Below are 27054 nucleotides of genomic sequence, written 5' to 3'. Positions count from 1 at the left end.
GTGTTCCCGCGGGTGCGCGCTCGGGCGCGCGCGCGGGTGCGTGCGCGCCGGGGTGTGCGAGGGCGAGCGGGGAGAGCGAGCGAGTTGCGCAGCTGCCGTGCGCGCACCCCCCCCCCCGCCGCCGCCGCCGCCGCCAGCGCCAGCAGCAGCAGCAGCAGCAGGGGCAGGAACAGGAGCACCTCACTGGCATTTAACGAGCGGAGCTGCTAGTTGCGCTGGAGAGAGACGCGCAGGGAGGAGGAGGAAGAAGAAGAAGAGGAGGAGGAGGACGGGAAGAGAAGAAGGAGGAGGGGAAGAGGAGGAGGAGAAGAAGAAAAAGAAGAAGAAGAAGAAGAAGAAGAAGACGAGGAGGGAAAAGAGGAGGAGGAGGCCAAACGGACACCAACTGAAACAAAAGTATTTCCAAACCAGCACCCAACTCCACCTTGTGAGGCTCCCCCAGCATGGCTTCCGAGGAACTCTACGAGGTAAGAGCCCCCGAGCCCCGCCGGCCCTGCCCCCGGCCCCGCTGGCCACCCCACCCCACCCCACCGCACCCGAGAGCGTTTTTGTTGCTCCCCGGGAGAGCCGCCGGGCTTGTCACCCACACTTGCTGCGGCTGCTGCCCCTTCCCGCTGGGCCCAGCGCCTGCGTGTGTGCCCAGCCTGGCCCCCCGCCCCCCCTTCCCTCCCCAGTTTTGCTGGAGGAGGACGGAAATGTGACTGATCGGAGGAGACGGCAAAGTGTTACCGTGGCCTGCGCTCCCCCCCAGTCCTTTCCCCACGTTCACACAATACTTTGACTCCAGGAGGAGAAGGGGGGTGCTGGATGGGGCGAGCAGCGCTGACAGCCCCGGCAGCGAGCACGCCGAAGTGAGAGCCCGGCGCTGTGCAAAAATGTGAGCAAAGCCGAGTTATTGCCTCTGTCCGGGCCAGGGGGGGGAGAGGGGGGAGGGCAGAGGGGCTTTCCTTTTGGATTTGTGTCCATGCCAAAGTCCTGTGCCACCATCGTGTGCCTTGGCCGTTCAGCAAGCTGCGACGATGCAAAATATTAAAATTTAAACTCCTCGGCTCTTCGTGCTCCAGCGATAGGGTTGAGGTTGCGAGGGAAGCCAAAAAGATTGAAAGTTAAGGCTCTGACACGCCATCCTTCACTCGTCACTCGGGAGGTGGTCAAAGCGTGTGCTGACGGGAGAGGGAGGTCTTGGGGTGAAGAAGGAACAAGGTGACAGCCGAACTTTGAATTTCCTATCTTATGTGTGGCAATTTCACATCCTTGCCCTTTACTGAAAAGCATCATGGTTCTCTTGGATTGAACTTCCTTATTTTTATTTTTACAAGAAGTCATCCCTGGGAGTGAAAAGCCGTTGTTGTTTTGGAGCTGTTCTTGCCTTTTGGGTAGAGAAGTGGCCTCCCAATACCAAAAATGCTCTTATCTCATAGTTAATATGCATCGAGGCAGTGATCTATATAAAAAAAATATATCCAGGGGCTGGAACTCTTAGGGTTAAAGGGAGGCAGATAGCCTTCACGAGACTTGACAGAAGATGTCTTACTGCACGTGTATCTCTCATTAATGGAGTTATGTCTGTGATGCCAAGGGTGAACAGATCCTGTAGAAGTCAGTGGAAGGTGCCCCAGGTGGGCTTGTATTTTAAGCAAGTTGACTGTCAAGCAGAGGTGCTGAACTGATAGACCAGAAAGAAGACCGAAGGCCTGTATTCCCAAGACAGATAAATCATGATTAATTGCTTTGGCAAGTTTCCCCATCCTCATAATGTGGCTTAAGTCAATCTTGAAGGGGTGTCATCCCTGGAAGTAGGAGAGAAATTTAGGAACCACTCTGCGTCTCAAGGGATTGCCAAAAACTTGCTTTGGCTTTGGAAAAAGTTCTGTTGGGTTTGTGGAGTTGGGCCTGTAGACTGTGCTGTGGCCAATACTTGCTCTTCGTGTATTGCTCTGTTTGGTCAAAGATGGACAATGAGATACCAGTTTTGATGGGTGCAAAGAAATGACCAGGAAAATTCTGTTTGCTGGCCATTGGACTGAGGCTAAGAATGACCATCGTGCATGACTCTTCTTGGCTGTCTTAAATTGTGTTCAAAATGTTGACTTGTTGTCTCAGTAGTCTGTCGGGCACAGTCGTCCTGTAGGAAGGTGGCGCATGATGACCATTGTGCAAGAGCCGCTTTTGAAAAACACCTGAAGAGATACTTTTAAATTTTGAAAATCAGACATATACTTTAATGGTACAAATGCAAAGTTTAGTTAAGATGCCAAAATTGTTAATGCTTTTAGACTCACATGTGGTTAAGCTGTCTCTTTTCTAAATTGTTATTCATTTTTGACGTGTTTTGTCTTATAATGAATTTTCTAGCCATGTCTGAAAAATCCTAAAATCATAAATAATTTAAATATAGCGAGCACTAATTTGGGAAGGACATAGCTGCAAGTTGACCTGAAATGTTAAGTGTTAAGTAATTTAAACTGTTATGTGAGCTGCCCATGTTATTGACTGTGGGTTTACTTCTCTTTCGTCGTTGTCTTCTTTATAACTCATGCAATACAATATTCTTTGAATCTGGTGTTTGAAATCCATTTCTTATACTTCCATTTTCCTTCTGGGTCTTGATCTGGTGTCTTGATCAAAAAATAGTTGTGTAATCTATTTGCAATTGTTTGCTTAAGTATGAATGCCAACTATTTCTGCTGATATGTGTCATGGTTCTTCCAAAATACAAATGAAAAATCATTTTACAAAAAAATGAAGGTAAGTTCATTTTTCTTAAAAACAAACAAACAAACAAACAAAAACAACTTAATGAATTCACTTGTCTGTGGGATTATTTTTATTCTGGATGTCATCCCTGAAGAGAAGGAGCTGATCTCTGTGTAGGCCAGTGATTTGGAGTTCAAAGATCAAGACCCTGAAATGGACTAATGGACTGGCAGTGTGGCTGTTGGACTGGCTGTGTATCCTCAATGTCATTTGTTCCCATGCATTTTAGAGGTTGTGGTGATGACTACCTGCTCTTTTTTTGTCTTTTTTTTTTTTTTTTTTTTTTAACTGGGGTAGAAACTTTTATTGAAAAACCTTGAAGAGACTCTTTTTTTCTAGATGGAAAATGAAACGATCAGTAATGTTGCCAGCCCCTGTGGATGAGGCGAATAACATAGTTTTTCTCTTTGCAAGTTTGATTCTTCAAGGGACAGCATGTTTGTTAGTGTGGTGGACAGACGTAGGGAAACTGGTGAACAAGACAGGTAAAGAAAAACATAGGAAAAGGTGCCATCGTGGGTTTTTTTCCCCCAAGTTTGTTTCAATAGGTGTTGACATCTTATGACACCTCTCTTTGTATGTGCCTGCTGCGATTTGTTAGTGTGGTTTTTGAAAAATCCTTTATACAGCCTTGGGGCAAATGGTAAGGGTGCCTTCTTTTTCAGTGTGACAACTTTCCTTTGGTTTACTGACCTGTTTCCCGCCAATTGAAACATTGTTACTTGTTCTCATCATCTTCAAAGTAATTAGAAGGAGGGTATCCACCTTATTTCCCAGGTTCTTTCAGAAGCAGGCTGTGTTTGCTCTCTCTGCAGTCGTATCCCTTGACCTCCTTTGGCAAACTCTTGCAGTGATGTTTGGGATTGAAGTCATCCTGAGTTGTGGTTGGCATGACAAGTTTGTTTGATGACATGTGGAAATGTTTCCATACAAGTGCTCCCTGGGACAACTGTGTGCTAGCCAGCAGGTCAGATGTACCAAGTGGTGGTCAGTAGACAGCTTCTAATCTGTGCTGAGTGTGGAAGAGTCTTTCCCATAACATTTAATAACTTGGTTTTGTATTAGGTGAGGTGGAAATATATTGAAGTTCTCTGCTGTTGGACATTGTATCTAGTCAAACGCTACTGAGTGTTTCTGTCTCTCCTCAGGGAACTACTGGTACCACTGATAGTGTGCATGGCCCACTGGATCCGTTTGTGTAACTCTGGCTAGGCTTGGGCCACGATTGCAACTCATGTCAAAACATTTTTACTGGGTTTTACTAATAAGTAAGCAAAACTGTTTGTGTGAACTTTGCTAGCGCACCTATGCCTTGATGCCTTTTCTTCACTATGTCTTTCAACTTGACGTTGCTCCTAAACCTAGTGTTGTAAGGTGTCTTAACCAATTTCCATTAAAATATTGTAGTTTAACATATTAAAAGTCCTGTACTTCAAAATTATACACTTTTGTATGTTTTATAGAATGGAAAATACCTTTTTTTTTTTTTTAATTCTTCCAGTGCCTTGCAAAAAGCATGTGTTTTTTCATATGGTGTCTAGTCTAGTACTCTCAAAGTGATAGTCCACTTCCAATGATGATTCAGTACTTTTGGTTTTATTTTTAGTACTAAAGCCTTTGACATTAAATTATACAGATATGGTGAAATTACAAACTGAAACAAATTTCAGGAGCAACTGGCTGAAGTTCTATGGCCTTGCATTAAGCTATGTGTCAGGTTTAATCACCTAAAAAGTAAGCCCAAAGACATGTATTCCAAGAAAATTTAAACTTTATATATACAGTAGTGGCCACAATTCAGAAAAAGTGGTCCTGTGGGAAGTTCTTCATCTACTGTGCTAGTATTTAAATGACAGAGTGTACAAAACTGATGGAGGAATGCTGTCATTTTGTTGAAAATTTGATACTGCATAGGAGTTACCCACTTAAACCCAAAGTTTCTCTCACAGCCCTGGTAACACTGCAGTGATTGAATCTTCATCATGTTTTGTGTCCATCTACTGGAAAATTTAAACATTTGTTTTGCTTAAGTTAACTGAAAGGGTAAATCCATTACCTGCAGTGTGCAGCTTGGAGTTTGTTGTAATTTCTTATGGCTATTTGATGAAAAATTATTATTAACAACAAATTAGAATTGGGTGTTCAGGCAATAGCCAATTTTTTCCTCATTGAAATGAGTTGTTTTCATTCAACCTGTCTTGCAGGAAGTCCAGATTGTCTTGAGGTCTGTCTTCTGCTGCTTGTTTCTGATGTGCTGAATCCCAAGACCTTGGTTAAAGATCTTGTTCATAAGAAGGGTCTTATAATCATTGAGGTGTAATGCCTGACTTTTTATGATTTTATTTTGACAACTGGTGGAAATGTTACTGCTTGTTTCAGGAGAGGTAGAAGACAGATTTACTTGACTGACCCTACCCAACTAAGACTAGGAATTTACATCAGATGTGTTTGTGTTGTTTCCACCCCTTAGGAACTACACATCTGACTTAAAATAGAGTTGAGGATTAGCTGTTCAGCTTCCATGGGTGACTTTTGCTTCTCTAAACCAGAGCACAAATACAAGAGCACTGCAGGAATGGAGCCATCACATTTAGTGCAAGAAACTTGACTTTTCCATGACCTTTGCCAAGCTGCTTTTCACCAGCTTGAGTTAGCCCCAGAACTCTGGACAAAATTGAGGACTAGTGCCCTGTCTTCTGGTGCTGCTGCAGGGCAAGTGCCTGAGCTGTCCCTGTGGTTTACTCCAGTGTGCCCTGCCCTCTGCAGTGCCTCTGGCTTGGCAAGGCTGGGGGCTGCTCCCAGGGTGAGCTCAAACACATGCAAGCAAAGCAATGAGCCTCTGTCTGTGTCCCATGTACAACGCAAATGGTTTGCAGAGAAGGAGAAGTCTTAGCAGGTTTTATGCTAAAACTCTTTTGTATGTACACATACAAAATCAATATAGTAAAAAAATAGTTTTTATTTTTTCTGTATAACTTATTTTGAGTTGCTTATGTCCATCACAGCAAAAAAAGATGGAAGGAAGAGAAAGTGGGAAAGGGGGAGAGATGCCTTATCCATAAAGCAAGTGAGGCTCTGATAATTCTTGACCTTCACAGTCTGTCTTTTACTGTGATTTAATTTCTTGAGTTTTTGGTCAATCAGAGGTTTACTGCTGTGGTGCCAGTCGCATTTAGAGTTACAGAACAATTACTTCCAACTTGCAAGACTGTACTATCACAGAAGGTTGCTTCCACTATGCTGATGTTCAGTACCTCTTGAATGAGGATAAATTATCGGACACAAAGAACTTAATGAGACATGCCACAGCCCCTTGTTCTTCAGGAAGGTTGGCGTAGCTGGAACAGCATCAGTGATGCTGTGTCCCTTTTAGACCTCTCAGTAGGTGCAGCTCCATTTCTTCCTGACTGCCGCAGCATTTCTGATCTGTGCCAAAGCAGTAGAAAAAAACAAGTTACTAACAGTTTTGCTTTCATCTTATTCAACCAGAATATGTGATAACTGGATGTGCAGATCTGTTGGATATAACAGATAAGCAGCCCTATAATTCCACTCTTATTCTTCTGTAATAAATTCCAAATCTGCTGTTTCTGGGCAGTGAATTGTTTTTGTTTATCTGTTGGAAGTATTAGCTCCACAAACTGTATTTGCAGGATAAAAAGGCATGCACAAGTCTGTCCTGGTTCTCATCTGTGCCTTTGAGGTTTTGAATGGCTGGATGCCATGCAATAGATATTATGGGTCAATAAATACAGAGTTGATTATTTTTTAATCTTAGAATAAAATACTTATAAGTCACATATTAAACATACCATGTGGTTTCTCTAACGGTATGTTATTACTTCAGAAAATATCTTAAAAGTTTGGTATTTTGTATTATCAATTGTATTTTCCAGAACTGTAGTATCTCTCTAAGAAGAGCTTTTATATTTCTAATTTCTGACGAGCTTTTAATATTTACACACAAGAATTTTGTGCTCTTTGAAATTATTTCTTTGAACTTCTCTCTGTATTACTTAGAGGAAAAGAAAACTGGCATGTTACCGGCTCAGTGCACTATAAAGGCAAAAATATTTACTGTTTTCATAAACATCCTCAGAAGATTTACATGTGTCCCTTAATGGCGACCTGTGGCAGATATTTTTCAAGGCATCTATTAATATGTATGAATACATAGAATGGATATGGATTAAAAAACATTTTTTAATCATAGCTTTACATTTTTAAATTGGTAGCATTAATTGCAAAATAAAGAAACTATTTTCTAAGTATCTTTTAACTGTAAATTAGTTGAATAATGTAAATTAGTATTGAATAATGAAACTACTGTAACTCAGTTTTGTTGTGATTCTTCAGTGAGGCTTCACATTTTATAATCACAGTACATACAATAAATTAGTAAAGCTCTGATCAAATCTTTCTTCTTGGCCATGTTAAGTCTGAGGGTTTGTTTCATTTCTTTTGTGGGGAAAGATAAGGTATGTATTTCAAGTGGCCTAACCACATTTTTAGTTGTGCCTCTCTAACTCTTCTGCCCCCACAGTTTCTGAAAGTATACGCCTTTTAAGGAAATTAAGTGTTAATGCTTATTCTTTGCTGATTGTCATAGTAGCACATGAAAAATCAAAACTCAGGGGTTTTTTTAAAATCCTGGATTGAAAGGGAAGGAAGGAGATACATATTTTTTTAAATTTTCTTTTCTTTCTTTCTTTTTTTCTTTTTCTTTTTTGTTTGGTTTGGTTTTTTTGTTTAAGCGACTTTGTGATTTTCATTTTGCGGAGACATTTAAATACTTCTCTAAGCATCTCCACATCCTGTAAAATACTGAATTATGAAAATTTGCTTGGTTTAGGGAATAAAAAAAAAAATTGGCTTTACTTTGGAGATGCCACAGTTTAAAGCAAGCTGTGGGAAGTATATTGTGATGTATTTATCACAGAAAAATGTTAGATGTACATTTTGTAAATAGGTATGTAGGGGAACCACTGAGGTACATTCTTAAGTGTGTTGAAATGGATGTATATCAACTCCAAAATACCTTCAAGACTATGATGTGTTGAATGTTGTATTCAATGGATATTCAGAAGTCTGTAATTTATGAAGTTCTTTCCATTAAATGCAGTTCTTCAGTGAAGCATCATCAGGATATCAATAACAGTTTTGTTACCAATAACTAGACATATAAAGGGTACAAAACAATTCAAAGTAAATTTGTGAGAGTTGGCTGGAGTATAGTTTGGCTAGTTGCTAAATCATGGTCATTTGTTGTGTTTTGATTTCAGCACCTGATTTTCTCCAGTTCTGTGTATGTATAAAACATAGCTCTTGCTAGCACAGTGTGACAATTCCATTTTACTTTAGTGGCGACACCACTTACAGGGTGAAAACCAACAGACCTGGGATTGTGTCTGTAAGAAATAGTGGGAATGTAAGAGTCTATGTACTGACACAAAAGATCCATCCCGTTCAGCACCCTGATTCCTGTCACAGGTCCATAATGTCTTACTGTAGAGCAAAAAAGATGGGAAATGTGGCACAGCAATAGTCATTGGGAGCTTTCATGGCTGGCTTTGTTGGGACAAGGCAGATTTCAGCCTTGGTTGTAAAATACTAGCAGCGTGACCTGAGCTGCCCATATGTTCAGAGCCCACGTTCATTACCTGTGCACATCTGCCAGGGGGTTGTGGCTGCAGGCCACGCATACATTGGTGCTGCTGAATTCTGTATTAACTTGAACTCAGATTTTTCAAGAAGAGATTATTAGTGTATGTGATCAAGCAAAACAAACAGTAACTGTGTAAAACCTCAAGCCATCAGCAGTGTGCTCTAGATACCTACAGAGCCTTCAGTACAGACTTGATGTGCTTAAGGACTGTATCCCAAAATAAGGTCTAGCTGGCAGCTTTGTGTGAGTACACTCTGCCTAGAAAATTTGGAGAGAGGAATGTGCCCACAAAATAAAACAAATTATAATAGCACTTGTAATAGTAACTCTAGGAATTAATCTCATTATTTGATATTACTACTGTTTTGTAAGTATAAATCATAATAGATTGTACTGAAGTATAATATATAAAATTAGGAAGATTGATGGAAAACTTCGGAAAACAGGAAAAAAACATGTTTTTTTCTCCTCTCCAGCCTTTTTGCCATATAGTTAATTTATACCGTAACTCCTAGGTGGCCACTCATGTTTTCAAGGCCTAGCACATTTTTTCTCACTTGTTTAGGTCACAGAAAAGGACCAAACTTGATCTTGGGTTTAGCAGTGCTTTCTAAGAACAAAGCAATGATGTTTACATCAGACTGCAAATCTTGAGCTTTTGTTCTTAGTGTATTTTTCTGTGGAATTAGTTTGTAAATATAGTTATTCTAAATAGATATATTCAAAGCAACTTGTCAGTTGAGTGAGCATTTCCAGCAAAACAATTTCTATTGTTTCCTGAAAATGATGCTTCGACCCCAGCTTGCCACCCTCCTTTGCAGCTGAAGGAGTAACTAACTAGATGTCCAAGCATTCCCAAGTGTAACGGATGATTTAATGGAGTGCAGTTTTAGAGCAGTCAATCAATTTTCACTTGTGATATAGCAAAGTCAGAAGTTTCAAAGATAGAATTTAAGCTGTCGGTGCACATGAGGTTTTTTGTAATATATGTAGAAAAGGTTACAGCCCAGCTTTGAAGTTTGTTCTTTTCTTCGTCTGGTTCATGTGCTTAGTGTTGTGTACTTCAGGTTTTGATTTGATTGTACAAAAAGGTTCTTGTTGAGTGGGAGAAAAAAGAACACTTGATCTCTATTTGGTTTTAATCTGAAAAAAACTTTTGTAAGACACTATAATATGGAAGTCTAGGACAAGTTTATCATCATGACTTTTGAAGGCATTGGCTTCCAGAGAATTAACATTGGAATGAGCTATATTTTTACCCTGGTCATCAAGAAATGATGATCGATAACAACAAAGAATTTTTTTCCAGATGCTGAAGGCAAATAAGTTAGCTTCCTGTTTCAAAAGATCCATCAGTGTTTCAGGTTCTGTTTCACTTGTGTTAGAGGCATCTCTCTTCTATCAGGGCAGCTCCTTAATTGATTTGTTTTTTCTCTCTCCCACATTGTACTAATCAGCTCTCTTGAGGTTTGTGCTTATTTATTTAAACCACCCAAGAATAAAATATTAACTTCTGAATGAGAAGATGGAAATCACTGTTTTTAAGGATGTTTCCTTGAGATGTAACATTGTAGGACTATTAAAACATGGAAGCTGCTGCATCAAGCCGTTGTTGATTTGACAGCTTATGTCCATGACTACAGAAACCAAATGGATATAAAGGATTACTACTTAACAAAACTTTAAAACCATACAAAGATGGGATCTCGTTCATTTTTCCATCAGCAGGATACACATGTCACAGTTGTATGCAAACTGTACCATGCTTCTCTACTTTCGTATCAGTAAAGATTCAATAACATGGTTGCCTGTCTTTTATTGGATTTTTATTTTAAATGCTTATTGAGGAAAATCATTAAAACACCTTACCTTTAAAACCAGTTCTTTACAAGGATCGATTTAGATTTTAAGTTCAGTTTTGCTCTGAAACTGGTGTGATGCAGAACAAGTGTATTGAATAAGATGGTGTTTTGGGGGTTATCTATGCATGCCACAAAACATGGATTTATTGGGGAGATAGAATGAGCCCTGGGATGTGGTATGGTTTCTGTCCCCATGAATGTTAGGTTTTGAGCCACTCATAGTGACAGATGAAACTTTACTGTTATTCATTTATATCTATACCCATACTATTTTCCTACATTTATCCAAATAAAATCACTTTCTATGCTCTGTTCTTCATACCTTTGGTTACGTATGAAAAGAAAGCAATGATGGACAGCTATCAGTTAAGTTATACTTAAAGAATGTGAGATATATTTTTTCAGTACAAGTGAAGATCTTACTAAAACATAATGCTGGTATTGGTCTGTAAAACGTGAAGTTCTTTATTGGTGTTATTTGAATATATTCAGTATTAATTGAATTACCCAACACTAAGGTCCTTACTCAAGTAATTACAAACTAGTTTTAAAGCTATTTTCTGAAAAATTCAATCCTTTACACCTGAACCTCTATATATGTGTATATATATATATATATATATATATATATATATATATAAATGTATGTATAATCAAAGCTAAGAAATGTAACAAAAGAGATTCCTTGCATGCACACGAAGTAATTTCTTTATATGGCATTTTTACTGTCAAGCAAAACTAATGGGAATTAATGAGAGTCATCATTCTAGCCTATATATCTCTATATATGGGTTTATTATTTGTATTAGTAAAATAATGCTTTATTTGGCTCTTTATTTTTTCTTATGTGCACTTGTTTATATTTATGAAGCTTGAACTAAAAGTGTGTGACTAAAAGTGATTAATTTAGAGAAAGGGATTTTATATCTCTATATGCTAAATAAAGACTTAAAGTATACTGAGACAGTAAATTATGAGAAGGGGAAGAAGAAGTTTATGCTTGACTGTAGAACGAGCGGAATTTTATCTTGTGCTTTTCACTAAATGAATGCTCCCTTTCTATTCATTTGTCCTTTTTGTCCACTATTTGAGTTCTACCTTCCCAATGTCTTCTCAATACTTGCCTCTCATTTTCAGTCAAATCACCAGAAAATTCTTTTTCCATCCAACTTGTTCAGAAAAGGGCACTTTCAGTGCGGAATTAGTTGTCTGTTGATTGTAAAATAAGGATGTTTTTTATTTTTCTGCAGGAATGGAACTTGGTTATATAGTGAAAGGCCTATGCATTAAAACTGCTTTATCTTTTGTGGAAAGATGGGTACGCAGGCGTTGTTGAGTACAAATGGAGGCTCTCATCATTACAACACCTGAGTGCTGTCTCAAAAAATGTAGTTCTCTCTTTTCTCTGTCACAGTCTAGCATTGAGCATATCACTCAGACTGGGTATTTCAGAGATGATTGCTAATCATTTGCTCATCTCCCTGACAAAGTTTGAGTCCCTGAGCCAAAGCACAAGCAGAATAAAGCCTTTTTCTTTTTTTTCTTTTTTCCCCCCACGTAAATATTGTCAGAACATCTTAGAATAAAGTAGAGCTGGCTAATTTGGTCTGATAAAGAGAAGCTATGCTGCAAGTACATGCTACAGACAGACCTGTCCCCTTTTATGTTGGTGTTTGGTTTGGTTTTTGTGGGGCTAACTGCAGAGAGGTATTCAACTTCCATGCAGTGTTATCTTTGATATCCTCTGCAGTCAGTGAGGACTTTAGGCCAGAAGACCCTTTAGACCATGTAAGTGACATTTCTCTAAAAGGTCATAGACTTCATCCCCTTCCTCTGCAAAAAAATATAGAAAGGCTAATTGGGTTAATTTAGTCAGTTATGTTAAATATACTTAGATATGGCCTCCTAAGCAGTAAGATTTTGTTTCCTTTTTCTACAGTCTTCTGATCCTAATGCAGGATAATACCCAACTTTTCATTCATTATAGGCCTTCCCTAGGGGCTGTAAACTGTGTTAGTAGGTGAATGTTGCTAAGGGATTGTGCTGTTGAAGCATAAAGGGTTTAGGCACAGCACTGAGCTACTATGGGGTAACCTAAGGTTTGTTATCTGAGTGACAATAACTGATCAAGTTATGTTTTAAAATAATTGTTTTTTAATTTTAATTTTTAATTTTACTTCCTTTTACATTAAATCTCGGAAGATGTTTGGGTGTCTATGCTTTATGATTGACTTCAGTAGTCACTCAGCTGTTCCTTCTGTTTGAGCCACAACAGTAGCTTGGCCATGTTTTAAGAGGTTTGGAAAATCGATCTGGCATAATTAAAAACAACCAAACAAAAAACTCTGGTTCAGAAATGTTTGGTTGAAGCAGTTCCTCAGCCTGTTTCTGTGCGTGGCCATACATGTATTTGCCAGGATGACAAAGCAGGTGTGGAAGGTTATTGGAGCTGTTGAGCCTCTGAGTGATGACCACAAAAAAACAGCCTCAATGAGCAAGCCTTGAGACCAGGGGGAAAACTTTGTGCGTCCTGACAGTGTTTGTGTTGGTTTTTCCCTTAATGTTTCTTGGAAGGGCATGATATTTATCATGTAGGAAACTGTCTATTCCTTGTCCACTTTCAACTGTGAGTGCTAGGGCTCTCTTCTCTACAGCTTAAACAAATTTAAGTGCCACAAGCCTTGCTTTCCACCACTGTCTTCTCCAGGAAACCACTCATTCTTCCTTCTTCCTTTGCACCCACGCCGATTTCTGTCGCTAGGTGAGGTGAATTCTCATTAAGGAAGCTTGCCTAGCTGAAGGTTGCCCACTGCTTTTATAGAAATAGTTTTCTAGCAGTTTAATGACTGGTCAAGGTTGAAATCCAAGAGGTGCCACTTCAAGGGAAGAAACTGGAATATATGGCATGTTTGAAGAGAGAGAGGAGAAAGTGGGTTAGATGTGGAGGGATGGTTGCAGCAATGACTTGGCTCTGTTTAAAAAAAAAAACAGAGACAATCTGTCAAACTGCAAGCTTAATTTTCAGCTGGATCAACTTGCTGGACAGACTTGCAGTGCAGTGCACAGCTTCTTGCCCTTGGCTTGAGCTGACTCAGAGCCTGTGTCCCCAGACTCCACCTTGAGGTCACGCAGCCCATGCAGCGCTCCTGGGGGAAGGGGGCTGCCGCGGCTGGTGGGCGAGCATGGTCAGAGCAGAAGACGCTGTGCTGGATGTTTTAGTGGCTGGTTACACTTCCATTTCTTGTGACAATGGCAAACGCGTGCTTGCAAGAATTTGGGATTCCAGTTTCTTCTCAGTGTTGCAAAACTTTTACAATTCCCTGAGTTTTACTTTCACCATAGCAGTTGCAAAGCTTGCTGAAAATTACTGCCTTTAGTGTGCCATGCAAGTGATGAAAATGGTGCCGCAGAGTAAGGTTGTGTTTTTCTTCTCCACCTTGACTGTACTGTAACATGCTCTGAGGCTGTTGTGCAAACCCAGTTTGAAGATGCAGGTGACATACAAGTATAGTTAAAAAGTATCATTTATTTCTAAGTTTTCTGGTAATTCACTGAGAGGGCAGTGGGCAGGGAGTGGGATGAGACAGGATGTCTCCTTGTAGCTGAGCTTGCTTTAAGCTGCATTTCATTTAAAATGTTGATATTCATAAAGATTATTTATAGCCTCTCCAATGGAATTAAAGTTCAGAGTGTAAGTGCTGTCAATATCTTTTGGGTTGAAAAACTTAGGCTTTAATTACTTTTGGTTTCAGTTTCATGAGCAGGAGCAAATTATTTTCGTTTTGAGTGTGTTTATGTGAAGGTGGGAAAACTGATAAGGAAAGTAAACTGTGCTGCTCTCTAAGTCCAATATATAAATAAAAAATGGTTAGGAAAGAAAAATATCTATTAATACTAAAGACTGTAAGGCTAGTGCTGTGTTATGGAAGTGTTTGGGAACATAGAGATAGTAATTGAGTGAGACTTTAGAAAGCAGCTGAGTGCTTTAAGTGCCCCAAATCCAATGTTCTCAGTTCTTTGTGTGTGTGTAAGCCCCTTATTTTGCTTATATTAAGTAAAAATATTCTGTCAATTATTTAGGTATAGCTAGTAATTACGAAATTTATTGTTTCTGTATGGTAAATATTATAAAATACTGGACTGTGTATTCAGCATTTTAAAGACAATTTTATTTAAAATATTTAATATACTTATTACAAATCTGCATTTGTATGCAGTTTGAAAACATAAAATAGCTTAAAATATTGGTTATCCAGGGGTGTAGCACACAAAATTGCCTTAATGTACTTTCAGATGACTCATTGTTTTAACAGGTGCATGTAGCAATAAGTTTTAAAGCTATACTTAGCTTCTAAACCAGTACAATTTAATGGTATTTCCCGCCATTGACATTGGTCCTTCATTTAGTTAAAAAAACCCAAACCAACAAATTATTAAATAAATAATTTAAAAGTAGAAAACAAGATTACACTCAGCAAAAAAATCCCCTGTTGATCATTGTCTAGAAACTCAGTCCAATATATTAAAATTTATTTACTTGCCAGCAAGTATTTAAAACAAACCCAAAAACAATCAACGAACACTTTGGACTACTTATGTGAAAATTACTAAGTCAAATACACTTACACTGTGCCAATTTTTGAGTGCCACGCTTTAGTAAGAGCAGAATCAAATTATAAAATTGTCCAATATTATTGCCCCTTCCACTCTTCCTCAGTTCTGACATTGTTTTAACAGGCAACTCGGCCTAGACACTGAGTTCATTATACACAGAAGACAAGGAATAAAACATTCTGGTTTTGATTTTTCACAAGATAAAAGTAAATAAATAAAATACACACTTAAGGATAGAAAGTTGCCTCAGAAAGTTGTGTAAGGTCTACATTTTCTTTTTTTAGAAGTAAGGCACATTTTCCTTAGATTTATGTGACAGAGTAATCTTTCTTTAAATGTCTACATGCAAAGAAACCATGCACTGTTATTTCAGAGTGATTGCATTAGCTGATGATTATTAACATTTTCTTGGAATTGCTAATATGTGTAGGAAATTAATCATATTTTTCTGAGACAAAGCAATTCTGTTCTCTTCAGTTTTACTCTTCTGACAAAAGTGAAATGATATGTAAGATCGCTTCCATGAAAACAATCAGCACTAATAGTTATCATTGCTTGTTTCGATGTTCTACCAATACTGGCTTTGCGAATAATACATAATCACTATTTCTGAAAGGATGGTTTCCTAAAAATGATGTAAGACAGTTTTTATTGAAAATATAAAGAATGCAGTTTTGTCTCAAAGTTATATTACTTTCAAATAAAAGTTACTCAGGTGTTTTGTAATTCCTACAATGAAAAGTCATTAGGGATAGGTATGAAACTGTCATAGTATAATAAGGCAGAGGTGAATATTCAAGTGTATGAAGGTTAAGAGAAAATACCATGCACAGAGGTAGCTATTAGCTGTCACAACTAAAAGACCAGTCATAGTAGATTATATAGACATTAATCATAAACCTTCTATCCATGGGGTTAAGAACAATATGAAAATTCTCTTATCTATTGAGAGCAAAAAAATGCCAGTAACAACATGCATCTACTAAATAGGAACATGAATAGTTGAGAAGAGACAGAAATACTGAAAAAAATATTATTCTATGATTCTTTAAAAACATGCTGTGAGTCAGACTGTGGTTGTTCTCCGGCCGAAATCTGGATGTTTTGTTCACAATTTACAGTGACTTACAAATAAATATTTCTTTACTCTGAGAGAAGGAAACAAATTTAAGTTGTTATTTAGTCTACAGGAGACAGGATTTAAAACAAACAAACAGAAACCCCAACCAACTGAAGATATCTAAGGTACTGTGCTTTGTATTTTGTTTTGTGTTAATTGTTTAGAAGTGTAAATTAGATAGGATAGGCCAGGATGTAACATAAATACTAGACTGGACAGGTTGATGTTGATTGCAAAAAGAACTGTAAAAGGTTGAAATGAGAACTGCTTAGCAGAAAATTAAAGAAAGCAGAGTCACTGCTTTCCCAGGTGTTCATGACAATTGGAACTGATCTGCACTTACTTCTTTATTCTGAGACTGAAAGCTCTCATTGACAAAGATACTCATGTAGGTACAGTAAGTGTCTGTCAAGCACCTGATACAGTACTGCATGGTATTCTGTTTTCTGAAACTATCTCCTTGCTAAGTCAATGTGGTCCATATCAAATGCATTTCAAACTGGTTGAATGACAGATCATAAAGCAGTAATAGATTAAGGACATTCATGTTGGATTTTATAGAAGTTTTTCACAGCCCATTGCGTTGAGGATTTGGATAATGATCTGGAGGAAAATAGAGTGCAATCTCTGGTAAAATGCATATGTGCAAAAATTGATGGATTCGTAAGTGTGAGGGATGGTCTGTACTTAGTTAATGGGGATCATTTGGACATCTGTTACTACAGCTGAAGATACCTGTCTAGGCAGTAGGATCATACATGCAGAATGGAGAGTTGTGCTTTGGAAAGGACTAGTTTGGTGATAAAATACAGTAGCTAAAATGCACATTGAAGTCTCTCAGTTTGGGTATTGGGGATCTCAGGTGGAGTTAGGGGTGCTGTTACCTTGCTGTGTAGCTTCTAATGAGATGTTAGAAAATGGCATCTTATTTGAGCTTAAAGTGAAAAAAACCCCAAAACGTAGATGACCTTACACAGATTCAGAAAAATACATCCAGGACAATTACAAACCTTAAAAACAAATAAGTCAACAAGCCCTGGTGTACAGCAGGAACCTGGAGAAGCTCAGTCTGTGTAGTATTTAGCAAAGGTGACTGATGGCCTGTAAGTACTTATATCGGGCGAAGATTTCAGACAAAGTAGTTTTTTAGGTACAGTAGGCTTTGGATGACAAAATGCAGGAGCTCAAAGCTGAACTCAGGTGTATTTCTTCTAGAAATATAATGAATTTAAAATTGAAGTCAGTTATCTATCAGAACAACTTCTTTAAGGATGTTCTGTATATGTCAGAAAAAAAAAAAGCTGTGAATTTTTCCAAAAAGATGCCTTTAGTTCTAGCACAATATGATGGCCTGATGCAGGAATTTTGGAGTGAAATTATCTGTTATGCAGGAAGGCTGACTAAATGGTCATTACTTACACAGGTCATCTACAAAATCTGATCTGAAAAGTGTTTTCAGCATCAAAGGCACCATGTGCTCCATTGTAATGTGTGCCCGTGTTTTTGATGGGAAGGCTGAAAACAGAGGGGGAAAGGGAAGGTTGGGGATGTTATGAGAGGATATAATAAATGTGAGTTTGAATTTTACTTTACACATACAGAGGAACTAAATATGAGATTTATTAAATCAAAATATGTGATCATCCAAGCAACACATATATCTTCCATACAGCATTTAGAAACATTTTTGCATGCTAATTGTATGAATTAGCAACCAGCTGGGAACAATACCCTGCTATTTGTTAAAGGAGAGACAATAAAGTTCTTCTAGACAGGAAAGAATCTACATTGTTAACAGATGACCTGAAAGTTCAGCTCATTGAAAAGGCAAATATTTTGACCAGGAGAATAATTCTTCCTGTGGAGCAGTATGAGTTGCTGTGCTAAAGCCATACAGCTATTTTTAACCATGTCACAGCTATTGAGTTTAGTCTTCAATTTAGTTCATAAACAGTGTAAAAAAGACTAAGTAGGTCTTTCTTTTTGATGAATGTAGAGGTGAGTATGTCAGAATCCCCTTTTTTTGCAGTTTTTGTTTATTTTGTGCAATTTCTACATTCGTTTTAACAGTTCAGATGTAGATTTTTTTCACTTGTCACTATCTGCTACATTCTGTTTTGTTAAACTCCAGAAGCACTATTGCACAGGAGTAACTGGGCAAATGATGGAGTTGCATGTGAAATGAAGGTTGTTATGATCTAGGGGGAAAAAAGTGAAGGCTCTGTATAAAATCTTACTTCCTTCCAAATGACACAGATACCGTTTTTCAAAGTTTGTTCTTGAACACTTCTCTGGTTTAAAGTTTTATTCCAGTTTTGTTTTGTGGCAGCTGTACAGTAGAATTCAAGTTCAAGATGTAACTTTTGAGCTTGCCTGGACCCTTTTGGATGCTTGACTTGAGCATCTAAAATCTTTATCAGAAAATCTTTAATTTGATTTCCTGAATTCTAGGTTTTTCTGGTTTAAATGCTGATTTTGGTTTTTTTTATTATGATAAAGGTCTCTGAATTACTTCAGTGCTTTCTGACAGTAAAGTTGTTGCCTAAATTATGTCTGCAAGTTAAGTTAACATAGCAAGATATATTTGTAATATAATTAATGTCTTACTGAAAAATATTGGTAGGGATGAAATGCTGTTTTCAAGACCTATACTTATCATAGATTTAAGATACCTCATTTTTCAAAGACATTAGACTGGCAAATGATACATCAAGGAAAACGTATTTTAACTTCAAAAATGAGCATCACTGACAGGCTTATGTATCTATATAGGTAGTTCTTTGTGGCAATCTCTGAATGTTATTTTATGATATGACTCTTGAGATTGTGTATTGTGTATCTAGATTCTATATGATTTCTTTGGGACATGCTGTATATTTTATGCTCACTGTGTGTATGTACATGAGTGTGTACTGCATCCTTTGGGAAGAAAACAAGCATCTTACCTCTTTAATTATCATTCCTTGCAATGTGGAAAACATGTAGGGAAACGTGACCCAAATAGGAGAAACAACTATGAATTGCACAGAATGCAAAGCCCTATGAATTTTGTTTCTTTTCACTTTTGCAGTTAGTGAGTTTACTCACTGTATCTATCGAAATGGTGAAATTGGGTCAGGCCTAATCTTTTCTTTCTTTCCACCACTTCCCCGCTCCAGTACTAATGTTTGTGGGACAACAGAAGGCAGGTACGATGTACTAAATTTTGTGATAACTTGATGGTTTGGTGCTGGGCTGAGAATAGACCAGACTACCTTTGAATATTATTCATAGAAATGAGCTGGAAAGCATAACCACACACACAGACATTCCTTATGTTAGGGCACATTGTAATAGTTCACCATAATTTTTTAAATAACTACTTTGACAAAGGCCATTTGACTGACCAAAAAAAAGTGATACAATATAAGTGAAATTATATCCAGTCTGCTCTGTGATACAGTTAATTGGCAATGCATAGTTGTTACCACAAAAAAATCCCAACAAAACAAACAAACAAACAAACAAAAAAAAAAAAAAAAAAAAAAAAAAAGAAAGAAACTTCAAATTCAGTTTCCACCAAATTATGAGATTGCTTATGATTATCCTGCTTGCCTGATAAAGACAATATAAACAAACCACATTTAGGTTAGCCCCTTGTTCCTATATACTAGATAAATCTGAAAAACTCAAGGACTATGCCTAAGCATCTTTTTTTTCTTTATAGATTTTGTACCACATTGTAAAAATACTGTTATTTATGTCACAAATTGAAACACTTTCGATTGAGGAAATGTCAGATTAAGGGTTGCCTTAATGTGTGTTCTTAATTCTCTTTGTATCTAATTATGCACAGACTGGATCATAGGTCTTGTGGTCAGGGAAGAAAACCATTTGCAGTCATAACTGACAGAGAACTAAAAGGTGCACAGCTAATCTACCCTTTTGGATTGGAAGGGGTTCTTTCCCTTTGGTGCTCTCAGGAGAGAAGCCATGAACAAAAACCTGCCGTGTTTAAGTTCTCCTGGTCCTTATTCTCAAGAACTAGAGATTCCCACATATTTCTGAGGCAATGTGTGTTGATATCCTGCCCTCTCCTCATCTCCTCAGTTGGGTGTTCCCTCTACCAACATGGACAGTCATGATTCCATACAGAGACAGCTTAGGGAGTTTATCCAGCTGAAAAGTCTCCCTCATAACTCCCAATTATTTTTTTCCCCTCCTGTTTTGCTTGCTAGAGCTAGTTTGAGGCCAGATTTTCTTCCACAAACAGGTTCAGTTTAAATTTTGGCAACCCCATGAGTATTGCTTTAAACAGCTGTGAAAAAGTGTCCTTGGACTATTAAATCTGCTGCATTTTTGAACCTGCTGACAACTTCGGAGGTGGTATAACTTTTGAAGGAGACTGCCATTGTAAAGAAACTTTAAATTTGCCATTATTTCACTACCAACTCGCTTATAATGAAATATCTTTAAAGTGGCATGAAAATTACATTAAAGGTATAATAACTTCCTAGTAGAAATACCAACATTTCTGTATTGGTTGGAAGCAGCTAGAGTGAATTTGTTAATTAAAAACTTGAGTTGTATCTACTTAAAACAAAATTGCAAAGCCAAAGTTCTCAATATTGAAATTTAAAAAAAAAACTTCCTAGAAATGTATTGGCTTAAGACTACCTGTTGTTTTATCACAAGAGAGCAGGGTCAAAGTTTGCTTTTCTTACAGGATTTGCTATTTACTCTTTATTTTTCAATAATTTTCATAACTTGGAAAGCGTATGAGGATCTGATGACTTTGTTGATTTTTTTTCCCTTTGCATAGTGAGAAAAATTATGGAGTAGGGGAACTACTTCTAAGTAGCATTGCTATGTTTCAAACAATAGATGTTGTGATCCAGCTGTATTGGTAAGGAGTTGGGAGTTTTTTCCATACTAGCAGACCTGTAATTCATAACAAGGTTTTTATTTTTCTTTGTCTATGTGGATTACAGTTAGTGTGCTCAACCTCATGCTCATGGGATCTATTTTGTGGGCTCTTACCTGCTTTCTGGAAGCCATTGCTCCCTGCCTTTTGCCACTTGAACTTAAGAGTACCTGTTTTTAAGAGAGTAGTATATTTCCTGTCCATATAGCTTCTCTTGATGTCTCTTACCAGGCTTACAAAACAGCAGCAACCTGCCTACAATATATATATTTACTTCCTTCTTCAGCAGTAGCTTTGTCAACGGAAGAGCAAGTCCCCCCCAGAGCATTCATCACTGCCCTCTACCTGGGGTTAGTGCCCTCTCTGGTCTGCTGGCTGAGCTGCTCATGGGAGCTCTCCCTAATCCAATTCAGTCAAATTGAGCCATGTTAGGAAAGATTTGTTATTTAAATTACTTAAGCTGATCTAGCTTATTTTGACTGACATGTTTAGGGAGTTCTTATATATGCAGCTCAGCCAGAAGATTTGAGAAGTGGTAACCATCAGCAGGATGTGATGATAAGCTGCGGGCAGTGGGTGGCAAAGAGCAGGTCCTTCCCAGCTATGCTCAAACTGGTTGATGTATACTCATCTACAGCCTGAAATTTGGGAACTTGGTTTTTCTTCATGGAGCACTCTGAAGTTTTTTGGGCCATTAAATAGGAGAAGTCTGCCTGTGCCAGTTCCTCTCTGAGTGCTCCCATTAGCCACAATTTCACCCAGAACCACCTAGAGCATGTTGGCCAGGAGGCTTTGATTGTCCACTTTTGAATGACTCCTGCCAGCATTATTTCATAGTTGAACTAAAGTGCAGATCTCCCTCTGGTGCCTACTTTGTAAAAGCACAAGATTTTATAATTGGGCTGAGCAATTGAAAAACCAACTGTATGAAAAGAGAAAGGTCTCTTTGTTGTCCTGGTAATAACAGTTCTGAGAGCACTGACAGTAATGTTAGACAGTAGACTAGTTTTTTTTCTTGTGGTACATAGTGCTAATCTGCACATACATTCAGAACTCTATAGTCACTGTCAGCTGCAGCAGTGCTCATCCTCCACACCTTTCCTAACAGCAAAATCTTCTTTTTGGGGGGTGTGTTTGTTAGTATGTGGATATATGGGTAATGGATATCTGGATGTAAATGCATATATGGAAATAAAACCAGAAAATTTTCACCAGTTTCTAACCTTTCTCACTTTCTTACCAATTCCTTTTAGTTGTTCCTTTCTGGAAATTAGTTGCCCATACAAACATTGATCTTTCTAATACAATCAGAATTTTCTGCTTTGATGGATTTTAATCTAATTTAAAGCTCTTACTCCACTGTTGGAAAGGCTTAGACATTGGTACATTGAGAGAAGCACACCACCACACATCCCCAACAAAATACTAAAAACTGATGTTGTCACTGTGGGAGGAATTTTTCATTTACATCGCCTTCCACTTCAGGCCCTCTGCTGCTTTCAGAGAACCACATTTTGCATAATCAGTCCTACCACTCAGGGCTATCTATGTGTAAATTTTCTCATTCTTATTCCCAAGAACACACAGCACAAATGTTTCTCAGAAATATCCTTGTTATGCCATACACCAGAAGAACTCCATGCCTTTTGGACTTGGTACCTTTTGGTTGTACCTTGCTGACACAGATGATACTTTAACAAGGCCTGCTATCAGCAGGGGGTTCTCAAACAAACACAAGTGATGTGTATGACTCAGACCAGCAAGTTGCTATTTCCTGTTATAAGCCTGCTCTAAAAATGCCTCAAGCAATTTTTTAGGAACACATTTCTAGAGGAATGCTGCTTAATGTTTCAGACACATTATTTTTTCATCCTTTGTAGTAAACCAACATGTGTCTAAACCCTTCCCTGGCAGGAGAAACAAAGCAACATAAAAGAGCTAGTTTGGACTGCCCAGCATGAGCAAGGTCAGGTTGATGCTTAGAAATGATAAGCTGAAGGCAGCCCCCCATCAGGTCACCTGTCTGATACAGTCTTACAGCACAGCCTAATCCTGCATTTGAAGCTTTCCTGGCCGTATCTCTGGGGACAATGTCCAGCACAACAGCCTGCTTGGCTGAGGCTTAGCATGCTTATTTCTAAACCAGAGGCACAGGAACCATGTGAAACAGGAGTTCATTGTGGTGAGTCCAGTCTTCTCGGGATGTTCATTGCTGTCTAGGTGGGGGACAAGCTGGTAGCCCTGGAAAGAGGCTGGGTGATCTTTTGGCTCGCTCTTTGGAAATCTGCAGAGGATGGTGATGATCAGGTTCTTTGGGGGTTTGCATGGGGGCCAGGTTTGTGTCAGCCTTTAGTCTCCTTACATTTCTGTACTCTCTTGATGTAAAACTAGTGTTTCTCCTGACTGGTAAGCCATAGTTTTCATATGTATTAAGTCAATACTGCAGTGGGAATGGCGGGGGGGGAGACAACATTTGTTGCTTCCACTGTTTTTATGGCTGTATGTTAAACAGGTCCAGAAATTAAACTAAAATATAAGTAATATCCTTCTCAGCAGAATTAGTTCTATGAATGAGTACAATTCGCATCTGTTCAACAACTATGCCAGTGTCCTTTTTTTTTTTTTCTTTAAAAAGAATAACAAATTCCTAAAAGCAGAGAAGCAAGGAAGAGCAGGTAGCAGGTCACCCAGTGGGTAACACTTTTCTGCAAGTTGCCATTAAAGGGATTCTGTTCATTCCCAGTAGAATGAATTCTCAGCTGGGGCATCTGGCTGTAACTGGTCCTTGTAGTCCTCTTGTCACATATTTTTCAAAGTTTTTTTGTAGAAAACAAAACAAAGTGATGAAGAAATTCTTTCACACTTACCTCATCTGCTTTCAAAAGGAATAAATTGGCCTCAAAATGCTTTGTAATTGTGTTGTTCTCCAAGGCAGGTCAGTGACCTCCTCTAAGAGCAAATCAAAGTACTAGATTACGTTCTCACTGCGTTCTCACTGCTGGCACTTAGTACCTCCTTAAATTCTGCCCTTGAGTTTAAACATCCTCTCAAAGAAGTACTATCTGTGTCCCAGTGGTAGCAGATGTACATGGAGAGGTGGCAAAAGATTGCCTGGAAGGCTCTCAGTTTTCCAGTGGTATAAATAATTGTTTTGTCCTGGCAGCTGATACAATTTATTGGGCTTTTGAACCTTACTCCTCCATTTCCTTCCCAAGAAAACTTCATTTCTGCAAGTAATTGCTCTGTCTTCAAGAATTTGTTTGTTTATAAGCTTCCAAAGTGTCTTGGAATCAGAGAAACCCTCTCTAGAATGCTGTGTTCTCAAAATGCACTCAATGCTGTGAAGGAATATTGCTCAAAAAAGCTTCGTAATTAAATAAAGTAGGTGCAAAAGATTGATGGAAGGTACCCAAATCTGTCAGTGCCGGACTATGGGAAAGTTTGATGAAGTGTAGTTGTCCATCTACCTTTTTACACCCGCATTAGATCCTTAAGCTGGAAATCATAAGTAAGGATTGCACTGCAAGACAAATAATGAAAACCATTCTTTTATGTTGAGAATTCAAATTCAGACCTTAAAATGGCTGCTGGGGGGGGAGGAGGTGTTCAGAATATATCGCACAACCATAAAGGTACCACAAAATACCCGAAAGCTGTTCTTGAAAAAAAACCACCACCTTTCTGGAAGGCAATACTTAAAGAAGATGATAATTTCAATGCTGTCCAGTTTCACTGTGTAGAAATAATTCTTGTTTAGCCTGAGAGAACAACTAAGTGGTGGTGCATTTCTGTTTCTCAAAATGGCCCTTTTCCTAATTTATTTTTTTCAGAATTACTTAAATTATTTTTACACATGTCTTGAGCACTTGAGTTTTATGTAGATTCAGTGAAATTTGAGTGTTACTTATAATCTGAGCATATCTGCTAGACCACAATCTTCTCTGAAGTTTAAGTACATATTTGATCCTTTGTGAGTACTGACTGAGTGTAGCCAGGAACTCGTGTCTCAAACCACTGTACCATGGAGCATCAGCCAGGCAACTGCTATGCTCGTGGTGCTGTACCCCACTTCTTCATTCACAGTGCTTTTCCAGCTTTTCCATTTGGCCATTTTACTCCCACCTTCTACTCCAAGTCACTTACAAATCTGTTGTTGCATGCTGTGCTAAAAAGTCACCCGCTTGTCTCTTTGATGCCACTACTGCTGTACAGTACTTTCTATGTGCAACCTTCATACCCTTTGTTCTATCCTAATCCTCACCTTCTTTTTACTTGGCTTCTTTCACAGACACTATTCCCTCTTCTCTTCTGCTTTAATCCTTATTCTCAAACAATATTTCCTTAAGCCCTTATTAAAAAAACATACCATCTATTCTTCCACCTTGAGAATTGAACACAGCAAGGGATTTGGAGTTGTCTTTAATGCTCTTTTTCAGAGTGTACACTATTGTTCCTTTCTGTTGACCCTCTTGTCCTCTTTCCTCTTTTCTTTCTCTTACTGTATTTTCAATCTTTTTGGATCAACGATATAACTAAGTGCTTACCAGCAGGATTTCAAGTTGTTTGTCAGGTGCCAAGCTGAGCATTTTTTCAGATTCCGTCTGGTGTCACAGTATGATCTGGTTCTTCTGAGTTTGATGCATTGGTGGTGTTGGTAGTCAGCAAAATCTCTCTCAAACTGCATTGGTGTGATTGAACCGCAACACTAAGTGTAAAACCAGGTGTCTAAAATTGAAACAATTCAGAATAAAGTAAATGCTGGTGTCTTGCTAAGTAGTAGGATGTCCATTTCTGTTTTCTAAAAGAATACAAAGCCAATCCTGCAACTTTTACTTACATTGAAAATGCATACTCAAGCAAACCAACCATTGTTTAGACTGAATATTTATTTTTTCCTAAACAATTTTAAGATATATTCAAAAACCAGTTTGTTTTCTCGTGTCTGAAACATGTATGTAATGTTTAGGCCAGAAGAAGTTACAGAGGTGTACATGCATTGGATACACTTCATAATAATATGTAAAAGAAGCATATGTTGATTCATAGGTCTGAAAATGGTTATCTGAACAAATCCTCATATACTCTGCTTGGGGCTCCTCATGTTCTTTAACATATTTCCCTGTTCGTTTCCTAGGTTTAAATAGCTGTCCCCAGCTGTTGTGCATTAGCAGATCCTCACTGCTAGTCTAAAAAATTGGTTAAAACTGTTCTTTAAATTTAGAATTTGGTCTGAGTTTAATTTACACAATGTTTACTACTATAACTTCTTCTCTTTCTCTGGAGAGAGAGGCTCAGGCAGTGAAGTAATAACATTTATAATAACAGATATAGTAACTCTTGGGTTGCTGTAAGAAAACTGAATCTGAGGAATTAAAAATAATTATTCTTGACAGAACATTAAAGTAATGATATTTTGCTAAATAAGCAAAATTATGCAGATTAATATAAAAATCTGCATATGTGATGATATGATTAGGTGTATTTTAAGTATGTATTTAACTTCATTGAAAAACTTACTTAAAATATGATACATCCATTAAAGTCTGAACTCTCTATAACTTACCGAGGTACAGGAAACTGCAGAAAAGTATAAAATACTGTGTATTTTTCTGCCATAGAACCTACATCACAGAATCAATCATGGGCAGGTAAACTTGAGTTTTAAGTACCTAATCCATTCTTAGCAGTAATGGCAAGCCTTTTGTTGATTCACACCTTCTTCATTCCATCTTATTCAGCTGTCTCAGTCAATAGAGTAATTTACAAAAAGCTAGGAAAATATTTTGGATTTCAGAAATCAATGTCTTATATATTCCTGTCTAAATAAAAGAATAGGTATGAGTTCAGATATTTTACTTCCAAAATCTTGAAGCATAGATGCAAGTTTAGCTCCCTGCTACTGATTGTGTTCAATCAGTATTTTTCTTTACTTAGTATTTATAATAAAATAGTAAAGAAAGTAAGTAAAGAAAAAGAATCAAGTATTTAAGTGCATAACCTATTTTTAGTTAAATGATACTAAAATAAACAATCAGAAATGTTAGCTTCATTCATTGTAGCTAAATTTTAGTTGACATCCTATTAAAAATAAAACACAAATAAAACCCTGAGTTTCCTTAATTCTTTTAGGATT

At 38.0% G+C, this 27054-nt stretch overlaps 1 protein-coding gene across 1 annotated transcript in view; it reads left to right on the top strand.

Moving 5' to 3' along the window:
- The first annotated feature begins 311 nt into the window (after positions 1–311).
- Positions 312–27054, top strand: part of CDYL (chromodomain Y like) — a 104944-nt gene continuing 78201 nt past the window's right edge. The window contains exon 1 of the mRNA XM_082282951.1: positions 312–467. Within this exon, the coding sequence (XP_082139077.1) occupies positions 444–467 (24 nt within the window). The 5' untranslated portion in view covers positions 312–443. The remainder of the gene's footprint in view (positions 468–27054) is intronic.

Source organism: Coloeus monedula, assembly GCF_965178545.1.
Source record: "Coloeus monedula genome assembly, chromosome: 1".
Taxonomy (NCBI): Eukaryota; Metazoa; Chordata; class Aves; order Passeriformes; family Corvidae; genus Coloeus; species Coloeus monedula.
Note: the sequence above shows the minus strand (reverse complement) of the source record. Positions and strands in the feature narration are given on the sequence as shown.